The sequence below is a fragment of the Gracilinanus agilis genome, chromosome 3, assembly GCF_016433145.1.
Source record: "Gracilinanus agilis isolate LMUSP501 chromosome 3, AgileGrace, whole genome shotgun sequence".
NCBI lineage: Eukaryota > Metazoa > Chordata > Mammalia > Didelphimorphia > Didelphidae > Gracilinanus > Gracilinanus agilis.
In genome coordinates, this window is record NC_058132.1 from 125,666,904 (window position 1) to 125,687,117 (window position 20,214).

Below are 20,214 nucleotides of genomic sequence, written 5' to 3' on the forward strand. Positions count from 1 at the left end.
CCTGTCCATTTTATGGATAAATCTGAGCAAAATAATTTTTAGTGGTCTCATAAATCCAATGAGAGCTGAGCCTAAACACAAATTTCCACATTTCTCATTAGAATTCCAAATACACTGAGTTCTATGTTTCTGAGGTACTGTAAAATAATTATGATTTGAAAATTTTTCTGGTTTTAGTTTAAAAATAGAAAACTAGCCTTCATAATATCCAATTTTATCTAACAGAAAAATCTATACTTCTATATGAGTATCCAAAAAATCTTAGTATAGACCTTTGAAGTAACCTGCATAAGGAAAATAGCAAGGGGAAGAAATAATATTTTTAATTAAAAGTTAAGTGAGAGTGAATCAGCTGGGAACAATACATTTTCAGATCCCTGAAAATATTTTAAGCCTTTTTCTACCACTTAATTATGGTTAATAGTTTTTATTTTTAAAGATTAAGTGAAAATATATCCTTGTACATGAATACATAAATAGAAAAAATTCAAATCATATTGGGATTGCTATATTGCATAATAAGTGATAAGTTATTTTAAATTTACCTTTTCTTTTTTTGTTACATAAAAATGTACCAGTGTAATAAAAGGAGGATGAAATTTTAACTTCTATTTTCTTCTCTGTAAATATTACGTATGTTCCATTATTATGAGAGTTAAACCCAAAATGAATTTTCTAAATGATGAACAAATTCTATAAACTAATTTAAACTTATCTTTGGGATAGAAGATTAATTATAGATAATGGCAAGTAGTCTCATTCTTAAAGCTCTTTTTTGCTGATAAAATTAATCATCTCCCAAGTGCTTAGTGATTACAATGAAAACAAATATCTTTAAAATTTCTATTTCTAAATATAATGATCACTGTGACCATAAGTTCTATCACAAACAAGTGCAACTATTCTAAATGAAACCATTAGATCTTCTAAAAACAACAACAAAGTTAACAAAAGCCTAGGATTGAATCTGTAAAATATTATGAAATAGTAATAAAAAGCTTATTTTTAACTACACTTTCCTCTATCATTCCCAATTTTCTAGCAAAAATGGACTCCTATTTTTATAGAAAAGAATAGTCAAAATTATAATGAATCTTTAAATATATCTGAAGGTTTCTGAAATATATTTTCCCACAAACAAATGAAAAGTTGTTTGACCAATATAGAGACTTTGTGAAGAGTTCAAAGACACAAAATTCCATTTTACAAATTCAATGGTAAAATTATACTAGATTCTAAAATGTTTACAATTGGGAATTATACAGATTATTTTTCTCACAAAAATCTATGATTATATAGTGATGAAGGTCAAATGTAAATAAAAATTTATTAAGTGAAAATGATAGATTTCTCAAAAGTTTTTGAAACAGATAACATAGTCATTCTTATGAAATAATAAACAGAAAAATAGGAAAATGCAAAAATATAAAACTTTGTTTATTCATAATCATAAACTCTATTATAATATATTTCACTAAAGAAAAGAGAAAGCATCTATTTCTATTTTTTAAAAAAATTCATTTAAAAATGAAGAAAATAGGGGACTTTTTTCATTTGGATTTTGACATTTAATATTATTATTTTCTTCTAATAACCTGCCTGACATAGCTAGAAATATGACAGAAATGTAACATTAAACAGCAACATTTTATACAAAATAACATTTTTCTCATAGGAATGATTACTGAAATGAAGTTCAAATAGTGCCATCTTGTGGCTACCTTAACACTCATCATATGTTTTATTTGGCAATAAGAAATAAACTTATTGGGAAAACTCCAACTTGAAAGGGACCTAAGCAGTCATAGGAATCACAGAGATCATAGGATTTAGAACCAAAAATATCCAAAGGCATCATCCTTAGTCCAGCTCCTCAGTTTACAGAGAAAGGATCTGAGGATTGCTTAGAATGGGGAAATCACTTGTTCAAAGTTACATAGGTAGGTAATGCTAGCAAAACCAGGATTTTTTACTCCAGAGCCAATGTTTTCATTGTACCAGCTAAACTGACCTGTATATGCCCATCTCAGCTTTAAGCTCTCCCAGGAAGGAAATGCTCTCTCTCTAGGGGCACCCCATTCCACTTCCAAACAGTTCTAATTATAAGGAATCTTTATTTTACATTCAGCCCAAAACTGCCTCTCAGCAGATTCTTCCTCTTGTTCTTAGTTATCCCCTATAGCAGTGATGGGCAAACTTTTTAAAGAGGGGACCAAAGGAAAGGAAATGCTCATCTGTCAGTCTGTTTCTAAGGCAACTCTTTCAAAGTTTCATTGTATTGTGTCCTACTCATTGTATTCATCAGAGTTGGAATAATGTCCTGCCAGGATAGAACATTTCAGGGGGCCACATCTGGCCATCTGGCCCGTAAGCCATAGTTTGCCCATTACTGCTCTATGGAATCAAATCAGACAAGTTTAGTCCTATCTCCATGTGATATTCTTTCAAACATTTAAAGAGAACTATATCCACAAGTTTCTTCCAAGCTAAACATCTCCCATTGATTCTGATTAACTGATTCATATGTGGCAAGGTCTCCAATCCCATTCCTTCCCAGTCAGCCTCCTCTCCTGCTCTCCTTCCTCTAAAGGCACTCCAGCTTGCCAGTGTCTTTCTAAAATGTGAGCCCCAGAACTGAACACATTCCTCAAAACATACTCAAATACACTGAGACTTCCCTCAGTCTGATTGGCATACAATAAGTGCTTAATAAGTGTTTTTATATCAGAAGGACTATAACTGCCACAATTCATTTCATAATGACAGTTTTATGGCTATGACCTTTCCTGCTAGGATATGTGTGCTTTTTAGGGCTTCTGAAATTAATAAGTTTCATATTTCCTTTGTGAATGCAAGCAAACTGATAATGCTTATTAGAAAATATATACACACATAACATACATAACTAAATAGCTATTCATAGATGTAACCCATCCCATAATATGAAGTACTACATAATAAGCTCTGAGTAAATATTAACTTATTTTCTAGGTCTCTTTAAGATCTGGAGATTGGCTCAGAAAAGTTAAAAAATAAACCAGAAATTAAGGCTACAAAATTAATGACATCTTTATTCTCTGTTTTGCTCTGAAGTCCATTAGCAACTAATGACCACTTGTATAGAGGGAGGAATCCCTGGGCTCTGGGAATGTTTCCCAGATTCCAAGCCAAGGCCAGGAGAGTAAAAGTCCTTATCTCTTTGAGAACATGGCCAAAGTTAGCCATAGGGTGAGTCATATTCTTCTATTGCTGTCTCCCTTTTTAACTCCCTCAACCAAATATGATGTTTGAAAATCCCAAAGCACAGATGTAGGGACAGAAAAGGGAAAAAGCCCAATAATTGTATTAATTATTATAATGTAGTAATCAGAACAGATCAAACTCAATATTTAGGTTGGGTGGTATGATACAGAAAGAGAACTGTCTGGATTTAAATCCCAACATGGATAAAATAGTCACTTAAGGCTTCAGATTACATTTCTGTAACAATGTGGGGATAGGATTATATAGTGTTTAATGTCCCTTCTAGCTCTAGATTTATAATCTGGTGAAAATAACATAAACCAGCAATACCTCACAAATATTCAGTAAAATTATATATCACATCAATAGCACTAGCAAATCAACAAGTTAAGAGTAATTCATAATAGCAGAAGAAATAGAATACTTACAAAATACCATATCAGAAAAAAGAAACTGAATAAGTCATCAAAGAACTCCCTAAGAAAATATCGCTAAGGCCTGATGGATTCACAAGTGAATTCTATCAAATATTCAAAGAACAACTAATACCAATACTAAAAAAAAAAAAAAAAAAAAAACCATCCACATAATTGACCATATCAGCAAACTAACCAACAAAAATCACATGACTATCTCAATAGATGCTGAAAACCCTTTGACAAAATACAACACTCATTCCCATTGAAAACACTAGAAAGTATAGGAATAGAAGAACCTTTCCTAAAAATAACAAACAGTATATATCTAAAATCATCAACAATGGGAATAAATTAGAAGCCTTCCCAATAAGATCAGGCATGAAACAAGGATGCCCATTGTCACCTCTATTATTTAACATTGTACTAGAAATACTAGCAGTAGCAATTAGAGAAGAAAAAGAAATTAAAGGTATTAAAATAGGCAATAAGGAGACTAAGCTATCACTCTTTGCAGATGATATGATGGTCTACTTAAAAAATCCTAGAGAATCAACTAAAAAGCTAGTAGAAATAAACAACAACTTTAGCAAAGTTGCAGGATACAAATTAAATGCACATAAACCACCAGCATTTCTATATATTTCTAACACATCACAGCAGCAAGAGGTAGAATGAGAAACATCATCTAAAATCACCCTAGACAATATAAAATACTTAGGAATCTATCTACCAAAACAAACACAGAAATTATATGAACACAACTACAAAACACTTTCCAAACAATTAAAACTAGATCTAAACAATTGGAAAAACATTGATTGCTCATGAGTAGGACAAGCTAACATAATAAAAATGACCATTCTACCCAAATTAATTTACTTATTTAGCATCATACCTATCAAAATACCAAGAAACTTTTTTACAGAATTAGAAAAACTATAACAAAGTTCATTTGGAATAACAAAAGACCAAGAATATCAAAGGAAATAATGAAAAAAAAAACGTGAAGGAAGGTGGCCCAGCAGTACCAGATATTAAACTATACTATAAAGCAGCAGTCATCAAAACAATATGGTACTGGCTAAGAGATAGAAGGGAGGATCAGTGGAATAGACTTGGGGTAAGTGATGTCAGCAAAACAGTGTATGATAAACCCAAAGAGCCCAACTTTGGAGACAAAAATCCACTATTTGAAAAAAACTGCTGGGAAAATTGGAAAACAATGTGGGGAGAGATTAGGTCTAGATCAACATCTCACACCCTACACCAACATAAATTCAGAATGGGTGAATAACTTGAATATAAAGAAGGAAACTATTAGAAAATTAGGCAAACACAGAATACTTGTGTTCTTGTCAGATCTCTAGGAAAGGAAAGATTTTAAAACCAAGCAAGAGTTAGAAAAAATTACAAAATATAAAATAAATAATTTTGATTACATTAAATTAAAAAAGTTTTGTATAAACAAAAACAATGCAACTAAAATCAGAAAGGAAACAATTTTAAACTGGGAAAAAATCTTTATAACAAAAAACTCAGACAAAGGTCTAATTATTCAAATATACAAGGAGCTAAATCAATTGTACAAAAAATCAAGCCATTCTCCAATAGATAAATGGGCAAGGGAAATGAATAAGCAATTTTCAGATAAAGAAATCAAAACTATCAATAAGCACATGAGAAAGTGTTCTAAATCTCTAATAATTAGAGAAATACAAATCAAAACAACTCTGAGGTATCACCTCATATCCAGCAGATTGGCTAAAATGACAACAGGGGAGAGCAATGAATGTTGGAGGGGATGAGGCATAATTAGGATATTAATGCATTGCTGGTGGAGTTGCAAATTGATCCAACCATTCTGCATAGTAATTTGAAACTGTGCCCAAAGAGCACTAAAAGAATGCCTGCCCTTTGATCCAGCCATACCATTGCTGGGTTTGTACCCTAAAGAGATCATAGGGAAAAAGACATGTATAAAAATATTTATAGCCACGCTCTTTGTGGTGGCAAAAAACTGGAAAACGAGGGTATGTCCTTCAATTGGAGAATGGCTGAACAAATTGTGGTATATGCCGGTGATGGAATACTATTGTGCTCAAAGGAATAATAAATTGGAGAAATTTCATGTGAACTGGAATGACCTCCAGGAATTGATGCAGAGTGAAAGGAGCAGAACCAGAAGAACATTGTACACAGAGATGGATACACTGTTGTAAAATAGAATGTAATGGACTTCTGTACTGGCAGCAATGCAATGATCCAGGACAATTATGAGGGATTTATGTAAAAGAATGCTACCCACATTCAGAGGAAGAACTGCAGGAGTGGAAACACAGAAGAAAAACAACTACTTGAACACATGGGTTGATGCGGCCATGATTTGTATGTTGACTCTTAATGACCACCCTAGAACAATTATCAATAATATGGAAATAGGTCTTGATTGATGACATAGGAAGAAAATAGTGGAAATGTGCATCGGCTACTGAGGGTTTTGGGGTGGGGGAAGAGAGAGCAAGAACATGAAAATCATGTAACCATTGAAACATTTTTTTCTAAAAAAGAAAAAAATTTTAAAAAAAGAAATAAACCTAAAAAAATTTTAAAAATTCATCATTAAAAAGATTAAAACTTCAAGCCATAAATCAATAACGTAAAAAGATTATAAATATTATTATATAATATACATTAATATTCTTTAAATAAGATATATATTTGAACATATAACATAGGAGACTATATATGATATAGATAAGAACTAAATAATCAAAGAACATAGTTGAGTTACCACCTCATCACTATCAAAAATTCATCACTTCAAAAGAATTAAGATTCATACCTCTCTCTAGACAGTTCCTATTATTAGGATGCAATGAATTATAATTAACAAACATCATAAAATATATATCTAGGGGCAGAACACTCTATTTGATCACTGCTCAAGAACCAAGTGACTTACTGGTTAAAAAGAAAATTTCTAAATATACAAGAATATTTATAATAATTTTTAGTGTGTCTGGTAGCAAAGAACTGGGGAAAAAAGGGCTCATCAACTATGGAATAGCTAAATAAATTGTGGTACATGAACATAAGAGAATATTACTACAACTTAAGAAAAAATAACTATAATACATAATACAGAAAAGCATAGAATGACTTACATAAACTTAGTAAAATGAAATAAATAGAGCCAAGAAAACAATACAAGGTGTTCCAAAAGTGTTTTGTAGTTTTAAGCTTGGATAGCTTAAAGTAAATGTGGAAAAAAGAGTCTGCATATAAAGCAAATGAGATTTATTAGAACTGATGATGCTTTCTGAAAGCTAAACATGAGTAATGCTGAAAGTTCTTACCTAATGTGCTCAAGAAAGCTTTGGCAGGTCCTATTTTAGCAGAGTTCAGGAATAGACTATCTATCACTCTATCTCAGCTGTTGCAGGATCACCTTTGTTATCTTCAAAGAGGCTCAGGCTCATCACTAGTAGGGCTAGAGGTAATGGATTTTTCAGCAATAATAACTCTCAAAGACAATTTCCAAAGTTATAAAGAAAATGTTACCTGAATCAGTAGAAAGTACTCAAACCAACAAAATTATAGTTTTAAAATACTGAGGATATCTAATAGTAGTATGAGTGAAAAGAATGAAAAATTAGCTGTTTGAAAGGAAAAAAAAACAAGCACTAAATAAAGAAGTCAGAAAAATGTCACACTCACTTATATAATACTGGTCTGTCCTGCAGGGCTTCCATAGCTTGGGTAAGTACAGGAGATATGTCACATGACTCTTGTGTCAAAGTCCTGCATTCACCTAAAAACAATCAACTACAATAATTATTTTGAGGAAAGACTGAGTTCTACAATATGTCCTCTATTTGTAGAAAAAGCCACAATATACTATAATTCTAGATATCTAATTTCACATCAAACTTTATAAGTAATTAGTAAGTTGATAATGCCTACATGGTCTAAAAATAAGTTTATACTTTCAATTCAACTAAACTTTCAATTTTCAATGAACATTATGAAATTATTACATAAATTCAGATGACCACAAATGTTATGAAATATATTCCAAACCAATTTCAAGTTTTTCAGGTAAAAAAGCACTGTGGAAATTACAAATCATTATAATTCCATGTATGTGTATACTGAATTAATTAAAGTTCCTGTCTTCAAAACAGAAGACAGAACTTTTAAACAATATGGATTTAATAGATGTGTGAGTGATTAATAACTATCAATTGGTGATAAAATTATGGCTACAAAATGGGCTGAATTGTTTCATTCCTTAATTTGAAAAGACTTGAAGTTACTTCTTTCTAATTCGATTCAATCCAGCCAATATTTACTGAGTAGCTACCTCAAAAGTATGTAAGACAGAGTTTAATTTTTGTTCCTTGAACAGTCTGGTATTGAGTAGGTAGTTAACAAATTTTTGCTTGTTTGATGGAGTATATATTAAATATATATAAGATGTGGCTCTTCCTACAAAATATCCAAAATTTAAATATAGGTATATAAAAAGTTCAAAAACAATTAAAGGTTCAATTATTGGCAGTTACCATCAGTAAATTACTTCATCATGCCATGTCTTAATTTTCCTAATGTAAAGTGAGAGTAGGACCCCATAGGGTAATATAGATTTAGAGCTGGACGTTATCTTAGATCCCATCTAATCCAATCCCCTCTTTTGTAGATGGAGATTCTATAGTTCAGAGAGATTAAGAGATCTGCCTAAAGTCACACCAATAGTACTTAGAGTTAAATTCAAGTCCCCTGACTCCAAATCCAAGACTAGTTTCCCTCAACCACTATGCCTCCCTAATAATATTTATAGGGAGCTTTAAAGTTTTCATTATTTCATCTGAAAATATATCTGAGTCTCACAACAGCACTGCAAGGTAGCTAAGTACTTCCATTTCTTATGTTGTGTGCTGAGGTAGGAAAAAACTATAAAACTTAAAGACTGGAATTCCATAAATATGTGTCCAATTTTATTATTCAATGGTATTTATGAGGTTGGTCTAACAATACTTTAAGATATACATTGCAAGTACAGTGAGCTGGATTGATTTATAACCATCATATAAGGTAAAAATGTCCTTTATGAAGAAGGTTAGTCACATTTATCAACACATGCTATAGTAAGAAGCCACAGTTAGGAGGCTTCACACTCTTTACCAATCTAACATTAGGATGACTTGTATGTAGATTCAATTGCCTAAGCAACAACAATACTTGCTTAAACAATGCAAACAAAGATTTGTTATATTTAAACACCAAAAGAAAAAAAAAGGAAGATGAAAATCTTTATGAAAATATATGACTATAAATCTCAAGACTAGAATAACAAAGACCACTGAGATTCAGAATTTAATTTTTTTTTTGTAAAAAAAAAATCTAAGTATGACAAATTGTTAAGACTTTATCTGGCATAATATTTAGCTCAGTGTAAATGGAGTCAGGAATAACTTAATAGGTTTCATGAACCTAGACTATCTGAAAAACAAGTTACTTACTTTGAGCCCATCTGTAAAGTCGTTCATAGGAAGTTTCTTGAAGTAAGGCCATCTGTTCCATTATTTCTAGACTAAAAAAATTTAAAACATCCATTATGATTATGTAAGTGTTAAGCAATAGCTACATTTAAATATCTAACTGAAAATATGATTAATTGTAATTCAGTGAAACAATGTCTGCCACTTTACATGACTGCTAGTACTTTCTTATATATAAAATATTCTCACTTAGATACTATTATATAATGAATATGTTCCTCAAATAAAATTAAATTTTAAATACTTCAAGAGGCAATACATCAGTTTCCTCTCTCCACAAACAAGAGTAAACTATTAAACACTAATTTAGAGCGTTGGTATAAACACTATTTTTTAAAGAATTAAAAATGTGTGAAAAAAATCAAGATGGCCAAAAGCAATATAAATGTAGGTGTATTTTATTACTAAAGTTACTTACCCTGCAGTTTGTTGGTTTGTTCGCAAAAGAACTTTGACATCATTGTGAATTTGTTTTACTCTTCCTAATGCCTTGAAAAAATCCTTAAAGTGAAGAAATATGATTAAAGCAATTTCACTATTGCCAAAACTTCAAATGCTCAAGCTACAAATGTGACTTTAGAGATCACACATTTTTCACCTTCATGAAGTCGTTCTAACTATTTCAATACAATAAGTTTGTCTCCCTCATCTGATCTCAGATAATCAGAGAATTTCAATTTAAAGCCATTTAATCCAACCCATTACCAAAAAAAATTCCCCCTCTACAACATGCCAAACAAAAGGTCAACTGTTTTTTTTTCTTGAAGAACTCTTAGAAGACATGGTCATTATACATTAACAATTCAAAGAATATGTAATCTCATCCTCCATGTTCTCCTGTGAAATCTCTATCTTTTTTAATACAAGGGCCCAAAACAACAGAAATATTCCTCTAGTTCTCTCGGCATAAGAGAGAATTATGTAGACTGTTCATTGGTTAATCTTCACTTTTGCCATATGACTGATCCACCTACATTTCTAATTATACATCTCTCTTAAAACATCCTAAATATTCTGTGTTCAAAATGTATACTCTTATATAGATTCTTTATTGGTAACATGCAACTTCTCCTGCCTATCATATGTTTCTCCAATGCCTAGGGTGACTCTCAATTTTAATTCTTAGGAAACTGTGATATTCCAATGTTAGTAGCTATATGGTATCTCTAAAAGAATACTTTACTTAGGGTCATAGAAAGGGACTTTGAAGGCACCTCAGATACTACTAAACCCAATACTCTCATTTTAGAGAGGAGGAAACTGAGGTTCAGGAAAGTTTAGTGATCTGCCCAATATTTTAGAGATAGCATCAAAGGCAAGGATATGTACCTAAGTCTTCTGACATATTACTGAAAAAGATGGGACTTTGCTTCAGAGAAAATCTTGGGATCCTTTAAACACTGAAATTTCTCTAATGGAATCCAATCCACTCTCCTTTTAACTGATGGCTCTAGGATATTGTCCATGTGCAGTGTCAATCAAAACTAAGTGTATCTGGATGGATCAACTCTATTGGTTGTTTACCCAATTGTACATCACAGGATAGATAATGTGGTTTTTCAGTGAGGATATGGAAACTGAACTTTTTCAAGAATTACTGGCCCTTACTTAGAAATGATCCATCTTCTTTAGAGGCTTTCTTCTAATGAGAAGTATCCTATATATATATATATATATATGTAAAAATCATGATTTTTTTAAACATGTAACAACAGGAATAACATTCTATCACTTTACTATTAAAATTAGATAAAGTATGGAACAGAGATATGTTTATTAAATGTTTGTCATTATTATGGAAGGTGGTTAACACAGATTCCAAAGGGTCCCTATCTGTATATAAGTCTTACTTATAGATAGCAAATCCTGGATATGCTTCTGATCATGAATGACATTGTTCTGACCTCATCAAGCTCCAGAACTTGGCAAAGACTCATAAATGCAGTTTTTACCATATAATTTAGCATCTGTTTTGTCAGTTATTGTTACCTTGTTTGTCATTTCTTCCCAACTAAGGTCCTCAAAAGAAAAAAACAATGCTTTTTATTTCTTTTGTATTCCTCAAAGTGCTTACTTAATCACAGTGCTAGGCATAATGCAAGCACTCAGTACATACTTGATGACTGATCCCTTAATGATGAGAGTCAAGTTTCTTATTCTATAGAAATGTCTTGTGTCATAATTTTCACATTACTTCACTAACTTTCAGCTGATGAAAGAGACAACATTTTTCTTAAAGAGAGCTTTTAGATGCTCTCTCTTCTTTGATACTTAACTCTTTCTAGATGAGGAGCAAACAAGTTGAGGTGTCATAGTATTCCTTCGTGTGTAAATGGCACTAAAGTACAAGAGGACTATGCATTTCAACAAGCAATATTTTGTCAAACTGTAATTTACATACTTAGCTCTCCTTTCCAGGAACAGGTTCCGTTCCAGCCAATATAAGGAAGGTATATACTATTAACAAGGTAAGAAGGAGGATAAGGGAAAAGGAAAGAACATACTGACAGTCTTCAAATAGCTAAAGGACTATAATGGGAGACTTATTCTGTATTCCTTCAGAAGACTGAAATTGGTGGGACAATCAAATGTAATAGACTTTGCTACTATTAGCAACACAATGAACCAGAACAAATCTGAGAGCCTTATGAGAAAGAATGCTATCCACAACTAGAGAAAGAATTGATGGAGGAGAAACGCAGAAGAAAAGATATGATTTATCACTTCTATATGTGGGCATATGATTTGGGGTTTGGGTTTTAAAATATCACTCTGTTACAAAAATGAATATCAAAATAGGTTTTGAGTGATAATACATGTATAACCCAGTAGAATTGCTTGTCAACTCCAGAAGGGGGAAGGGAAGATGGGAGGGAGATAACATGAATCATGGAATCATGGAAAAAAATAAAAAAATATTTTTAAATAAATAAATTTTGAAAAGCTGTGTGCCATTTCTTATCTCCATACTGTAATCCCAAACAACCCTGAATCCATATGACAACAAAATGTAGCATATTTTGATGATAAACATTAGTAATTATGCTTGTCAGAGAGGCTATCAAACGAAAAACACACAGCAGTCCCCTTTCAAAAAAAAAGAGAATGAATAAAGCAGAAGAGAAAAAAGTATATCTCCCTGTGACACCGGAGATTTGGGTGTCCCATACATTAGCTATATTTCAGGAGGACAGTAAGCACAGGGGGAGGGAATAAATGGGGGGGGGGGGAGGGCTGAAATTGGAGGGAATCAAACTTTAGCTCAGTATATGTTAGCATTTTCTAACAAGAAGAGTTGTCAAACCATAGGATGCCTCCCAAAACAGTGAACTGTATTCAAGGCTCCATCACCACTTACCAAATATAGTATTAAAAAAATTTATTGACATTTATGTGATTTTTAAAATCCTTTCCAACTTTAGAAACATGATTTTACAAATACAAGTCAAGAACGGAGAAAATTCAGGGACTCTGGAATGACTGCATGTCACCCAAAGCTGAAAGGAATGAAGATTTTGTCTTTTTCATTAAAAATAATTCAAGTTAAAACTATTTAAATAGCTCTGTTTATAATAATACCAAGATTTGGGGATAATATTACTCAAGAATTTGATTTTGGTTTTTGTTGAGACTAATAATTTAATTAGTGCAGGGAGTTCCCTGAAAGTAAATTCCCATAACCAGTGTAGGCTGGCAAGAATCCTATAATTAAATGGTTTCCTAGGATATTAAGAAGCAATTTGACCAGAGTCACATAGATCACAGGCAATCTGGAACTCAGATACTCTTGACTCCAAGACAAGTTATCCTCCTCCTACACAATAGGACAGTTTTTTTTTTTTTCATGTTAGTGGTATATTATTAGTTAATGAGCATTTTGGTACATATTGGCCAAGGAATACCATTTTGGATGGTGTAAGGAATTTTAAAAAGTGAGTTTCTCCCCTTAGGAAATTTACAATCAAGTTGAACCAATAAAGAAGAAATAAAATGAGAAAATTAGTCATAGCAAATAAAAACAAACAACTATATGAGTTATCACAGGAGAGAGTAAATAGAGTGGGGTGGGATTAACCAAAAAAAAAAGGTTTCAAAGAGGAATTATTTAAAACTTAATGTAGTTTTTTTTTTTTTGGTCTCTTAATTTTTTTTTAAAACAAGAAAATAATTTGGGCCACAATTGTTGTATTATGGCATTAATTTTTAACAAATGGCTTAACTAATCAATGAAAAATAATAAGAAAAATAAATGGAATTTTAAAATTCTTAAGAAAGTCTAGAGAAAGCATGGGATAGTAGAAAGAACACTAGTTCTAGTAAAGTGAAAAGATTTGGCTAGATGACCACTGAGGTCCCTTCCAGTTCTAGCTCAATGATTCCATATTTTTATACAAAAATCTCAGTGAAAGCATAATGCATAAAACATTTCTGGCAAAGAAAGTTAGAGTTTAGTAACTATTTCCTTTAAATTCTAATTTTAATTGTTCTTTCTTTCTTAGATAATAATCCAAGGCAAAGACATATCAAACCAGTCTTGAGCTAATTAAAAATAAATCCAGTGTGGGGGCAGCTGGGTAGCTCAGTGGATTGAGAGCCAGGCCTAGAGACAGGAGGTCCTGGGTTCAAATCTGGCCTCAGATACTTCCCAGCTGTGTGACCCTGGGCAAGTCACTTGACCCCCATTGCCTACCCTTACCACTCTTCCACCTGTAAGTCAATACACAGAAGTTAAGGGTTTAAAGTAAAAAAAAAAAATTTAAAAAAAAAAATGAATCCAGTGGGCAGCTGGGTAGCTCATTGGATTGAGAGCCAGGCCTAGAGAGGGGAGGTCCTAGGTTTAAATCTGGCCTCAGACACTTCCCAGCTGTGTGACCCTGGGCAAGCCACTTGATCCCCATTGCCTACCTTTACCACTCTTCTGCCTTAGAACCAATACACAGTATTGACTCCAAGATGGAAAGTAAGGGTTTTTTAAAAAAAAATGAATCCAGAAAGGTTTATAAGTAGAAACAGAATTTCAACAATTTCTTTCCTATTCATATGAAGTGATGATGCAAAATAAAATCTTCCAGGATGGGAAATGGAAATTTATCCAAACTGAAAATTAATATCTTTGTAGCCCTTTATCAGCAAAGGACCTGATGGAAATATAATTTTTTCCCAGATGGAAGGAGGGATTAAAAGAAAAGGTCATATGTGAATGTTATTTTTTCCTCAAAAGTTTAATACTGTATGTCTGTAATATAAGTTTCTTCAGTTTTGATATGTTCTGAAAAAGAACTAACTTTAAAACTTATAAGACTTTTAATATTTTAGAACAAATTTCAAGGCTACTTAACCTCTTTTTTAAATACTAAAATTCCATTATATGAAATGTTACTTGAAATAAGCAGACCAGCAACTGACATTTAGCATTTGTTCTTAATTGCTATCTATGTGATTCCAGAAAACTACCAATGAAAAGTACTACCCTCTTTCTCATAAAAAAGTGTGATGGACTAAAATGCAGAATGAAACTTGCATCTTTAGATATGCTTAATATTGGAGTTTTTCTTTGCTTAACAATGCTTATTTGTTAGATGAAGACTGTTTTTCTTTTTCTTGTTGTTGAGGAGGAGGAAGGTGGAAGGGAATTACTATGGGATTTTTTTAGATTATGCTATATGTGATATTGTAATGAATCATGAAATATTTAATGAGAGCTGACATGCATTATACTTTATTAGTTGCTTTAGAGTATCTGAAGAAACAGTACAAGATCTCCGTCATCTAAGATTCTTCTAATACTATAATTGACTATCATAGTTATCTTTTGGACTCAAGAGCAGCCTTTTGTAGTGACAAATCTCATTAAATGAAATCTTGTTAAAGGTAACTTTGTTGTTAGAATATGTTAATGGAAAAAACTGCACTGTGTGAATTATAGGGTAATCTTTCTTCTGTCCATTGTCTGGATAGCAGGTTTACACATACTGTTTCTTTCATGACTTAGAAGCTAGCAAATTAGTCCCAGAAATACTCAGAACAAATATAAAAGATGTAAAGGACCAGGCATGGAAGAAAGATGAAAAATAAATATATTTGTACAAATTAGAATTTAGCTACCTGTTACAGCAGTATTTCTTAAACTCTCTGCTCTCAGGACCCTTTAAACTCTTAAAAAGTACTGAGTACCCTCCAAAGAGCTATCACCTATCAATATTTGCCTTATTGGCGCTCTCAACAAAAATAGGGAATTTAGGATAAGGGCTCAGGGGGCAAGAAAATGAATTCCATTTTGGCCATGTTGGGTTTCAGTTGCCTATGCACATTCTAGCTGATGTCTCACCAAATCAGTGTGATACAAAACTAGAATAATAAAAATAATCACAGCTCACATTTAGATTGTACTTTGTGGTTTATATAAAGAATTTTGTGCACTATAAATGTGATTTGGGTAGGAAAACACTATTTCCCAGTTTAAAAATTACCAAAATGAAGCACTTAAGTGATATGCCTGGAGTTACAAAGCTAGTAAGTGTCAAAAGTCAGAACACAAGCCAAGGTCTCATGACTCGGAGTCCAGCACTTTACCACCATGTTGCTAAAGAAGTTCTTTGAAAAGGAATTTTGGGGAGGCTATATTTATGTCTCTTGCCATATATACACAAGGTGTTCAAAAAGCTTTAGTATAGTTCTAAGCTGTTAAAGCTGAACTCAATTTGTGAATCTGTATAGTCTGTATAGACTGACCCAACTCTTAAAATAAAATGGGTTTACAATGAATATGAATGAAAATTAAAAGGATTACAAATCTACAGTTTTTCCAGGAAGAAATAAAATCTCTCTATCTGGGGGAAATTTTTTCTACTCTACTAGATATTATTATTATGCTTTAATTCACTGAAATGGAATTACCTCTGTAATAGGTCCTTCTCTTGTGCCTCGGAGAAGACTCATTTCATCTGAAGTCAACTGGAATTTAGATAGGAAGGCATCTGCAACTTGGGCTCTTATTTCTAACCTTTGACTGGAATAAAAAAAAAAGGTCAAACATGATTATTTCCATAAGTTTATAATGGGTTTGTGATGAAATTGATATTTAAAACATAATAAAAAAGTTTAAAGGCCTAACGAATCTCCTAAAAGTTTTTTTCTTCAAAAAACTTTGAAGCTCACTATCATAAAATAGGCACAACTAGCTGGGATTTTTTGTAGTTTTTTTTAACCTCACAGCTACCTGGATAAAACAGGAGGAAGTGACCACTTACTCAAAAGCAGAAAGAAGCTTTTAAGTGGTTACTGTGAATTAACATTAAAAGTTTCTGCTACTGCATTTGTACTTCAACAATTTCATTCAAAAGAGTAGAATACACAGTTGTTTCAACTCATTTTTTTCAAAAGCATTAAAATATAAGTCATTGAAATTTGGATCTAAAGTACACTAAACCTGAATAATCAAAAACATTAATTTATATCTTCTTCAAGAACATAGTTATATTTTTAGGTTATAGATAGAAAACAGTGGATTATTACTGATTTTTCATCTTTTTTTAAAATACCTGTGTGTTTTATTTTTCTTTTAATACATTATAGTTGACTCTGAAAACTGAACATCACTCATCATGGATATTTTGCAACTGGAAGAAGCTGAAGACTGGAGGTAATACAGTTGGTAAAAACATAGGGCAGGTCTAGGTAGGTGCCACAAACTATGGGAAAACTAGTCATTAATGTAGGTGGGAGATATAGTAAAATAGATTCAACTTAAGTAGTATAAATATCTATTTGTCTAGGAAACCTGAAGAAATACCAAATTACTCTAGTATCTTTGCCAAGAAAATCCCAAATTGAGTCATGAGAAGTCAGATATGATTGAAATGTCTCAACAACAACACTTTTGGGAAAGTACTATACCAAATGATAGAGATAAAATTGGAAAAGATACTTTCTCTATCCTCATTGAATCAGGTGGACAATGAAATTTAAATAAATACGTTTAAAATACAAAATAATACATGGCAAAAGTAATAGGGCTGACTATGTCATTCCCTATCTCAATAAACTACAATCTCAATAAACTAGCAAGACCAAATGCAAAATCCTCTCCTTGGAATTCAAAGTCCTTCACAGCCTTCTTACACTTTACTCCTCACCACCTTCTCTTTGCTCCATTAACACTGGCCTACTTATATGAACAACACCCTCCATCTCTTGGCTGTGGGCATTTTCTCTGGCAGTTCCCAAAGCTTGACATACACTCTCCTCATCTCTTGTTCCTGAATTTTTCAAGTATTAAGTAAAATCTAGCTTTCTACCAGAAGCCTTCTGGAAGCTTCTTAATTTCATTATTTCCTCTTTATCCTGCATATAACTTGTTTGAACATAAGTTTGTTTGATGTCTCTCCTATTAGATTGTAAGCTTCTGGAGGGCAAAGGCCTCTTTTTGTATCCCCACAGCTTTGCACAGTGCCTGGCACATAGTAGAAACTTAATAGATGCTCACTGATTGATTGAATGAACAAATGCAATAAAGAACTAAGGGTTATGTAAAGTTTAAGAAAGAAAGGTCATGACTAACAAAAGAAGGAGGTGTCACCTAAATTGGATTTAAGGAACAAATCAATTTAACAGGTGGGATTAGCTAAGGAGGGATTGTAGCTTTGGATCTCAGGTAAAACTCTAGACTTTTCAAATTTCCACATATAACTTGGTCCTAGGGATGTGCATATGCCTATATGTATAGCTCCCTATATACACATATATGTGCATGTAAATAAATATATATGTAAGTTTCATTACTAAATTTATACATGTTTCCCAAAACAATTTTCATAGGATATTAATATTCAATATGAATAATAATTTAAGTCTTCATAACGCATAATTCTAGACTTAATTTTGCTCTCAATAATACTGTTGTTGTTTAGTTGTGTTCAACTCTTCATGACCCCTCCCCATCTCTTGAAGTCTGTCCAAATTTATATGTGTTGTTTCCATGACACTATCCATTTCAAACTCTGCCATCCCTTCTCCTTTTGCCTTCAATCTTTCCTAATACATCTACATTTTTGGCTAAATAACTGCTTTGTACTAAGATTTTAAAAATAATCATATGATCAAATGTTCATGATGAATCATGCTACATATTAGAATGACCTCCAGGTGGCAGCAAAGTTCTACTTATCTCAAAGTCAATTTCTAAACTATATGCAGGTATTTAAATATTTCTGGCTTTAAATTTTTATGGGTTGATTTATGTAAAAACAGAACAAAATCTGGTCACAGGCTATATTTACTTTATTATCTTTAGTTTAAGAACCAATTAGTACTGTACTGGTATTGTAAACAAATTTATCAAATTAATCAAAGTACCTACATAATCCCTTCAGAATAAGTTAATCATTTACATACATATACAGATTACATGTAGTTTTCACATGGATTATGCTGTCATTAGTTGTGCAGGCATGCCATATATGGCATATAAATGGCCTACACATGTTATAATTTGTTTCAGATATGCAGAGTATCTATATTATTATATAACATGTATAGAATTTATAAATGTATATCTCTTACATCAATTATTATTTACCTATGGAAGAATCTCATCTATAATTTTTTATCACAACAAATAAGGCCATCTGAATTATTCTGAAACTGAGAATTCAGTGCATGGTAGCCAAAATAAAAAGAGGTTAAGGGGAGACTGGGAATGGAGAAATTACATGGCTGAAAATAAAAGTTTTATTTAAGGGTCAAGTCAGCATAAATAATAAATGTGAGTATATGTGTGGAAACACACATATATGTGAAACAAATGACAACATATATGCGAAAACTTTTTTAAAAGCTAGAGTATTATACAAATAAAAATGTTTATCATAGGGCCATAACATCATAGCTTTCATAACAACAGCTACCTTCCAAGGCCACTGAGAGGATCCAATGAGTTAATATATGTAGTGTTTTACAAATCTTAAAATGCCTTGTAAATTATTAATATTATCTTGTCCAACCTCATTTTACATATGAGTCTTTAAGATTTGTTAAGTTTTCTATATACACTTTCGTACTAAGCCTCCAAACAACCTTTTGAGAGAGATCCCCGTTTACAGATGAGAAACTGGAAGCTCAAAAAGGTAGTGATATGCTCAAGGTCACATGACTAGTAAGTGAAGGCAAGGCCCTTGTATGTAGGCCCTCCAACTCCATAACCAGCACTCTTTCCATAGTACCATGACGCTTCATATATATATATATATATATATATATATATAAAAAAAACCCATATATGGCCTCTTTTCTTGTTGTTTAGCTTAAAAGAACATATGTTTCAGCACTAGTACACCCAAATCATTTAACTTTTCCGTTTCCTCTTCCATGATGAGGATAATAAAATTTCCACCTACTATCTAAATACTATTATGACAAAAGAGGCTTGTAAATCTTAAAATAACCCAGAAATATTTTCTTGTTTCTAACTGTAGTCTGATAATACCATAAGATCATTCTTAAAAAGTGAATGATAAAAATTAAAGAATGTAAAGCATCTCTCACATAAATTACTGACTATCAACCTAGATAAGAAAGAATCTTATCTATAATTTTTTATCACAACAAATAATCCCATTTGAATTATTCAGAAACTGTCCATTCAGTACTTTGTAGCCCAAAAGAAAAAGAGGTGAGGGGAGGGTGGGAATGGAGAAACCACTCAGTTGAAGACAAAGGTTCTATTCAAGAGTCAAGTCAGCATAAATAAGCCAAGCCAACAGATCATGGGAACATGCTACCAATGCTAAAGGAAGAAAGTGCCAAGAACTGTTACCCTTAAGCTCTAACAGAATGGCTTCTTATGGAGGACCAATTTCCAAGTTTTAACTGTTGCCATGGAGACAGGGCTACCCTGAGAGAGAATGTCAACTGCTGGGAAAATTATGTTCTTCATGCACTCTTCCCTTGAAGTGAACATAAAAGTGGACTATTTGTTAAGAATAATACCTAGG

General features: G+C 32.2%; 1 protein-coding gene across 1 annotated transcript in view; it reads right to left on the bottom strand.

The window, feature by feature from the left end:
* The window catches only part of COG6 (component of oligomeric golgi complex 6), a 121,123-nt gene that overhangs the window by 73,418 nt on the left and 27,491 nt on the right, over positions 1-20,214 (bottom strand). Inside the window, exons 5-8 of the mRNA XM_044668248.1 lie at positions 16,121-16,232; positions 9,642-9,724; positions 9,185-9,255; positions 7,380-7,473 (exon numbers count right to left, since the gene is read on the bottom strand). Of these exons, the coding sequence (XP_044524183.1) occupies positions 7,380-7,473; positions 9,185-9,255; positions 9,642-9,724; positions 16,121-16,232 (360 nt within the window). The remainder of the gene's footprint in view (positions 1-7,379; positions 7,474-9,184; positions 9,256-9,641; positions 9,725-16,120; positions 16,233-20,214) is intronic.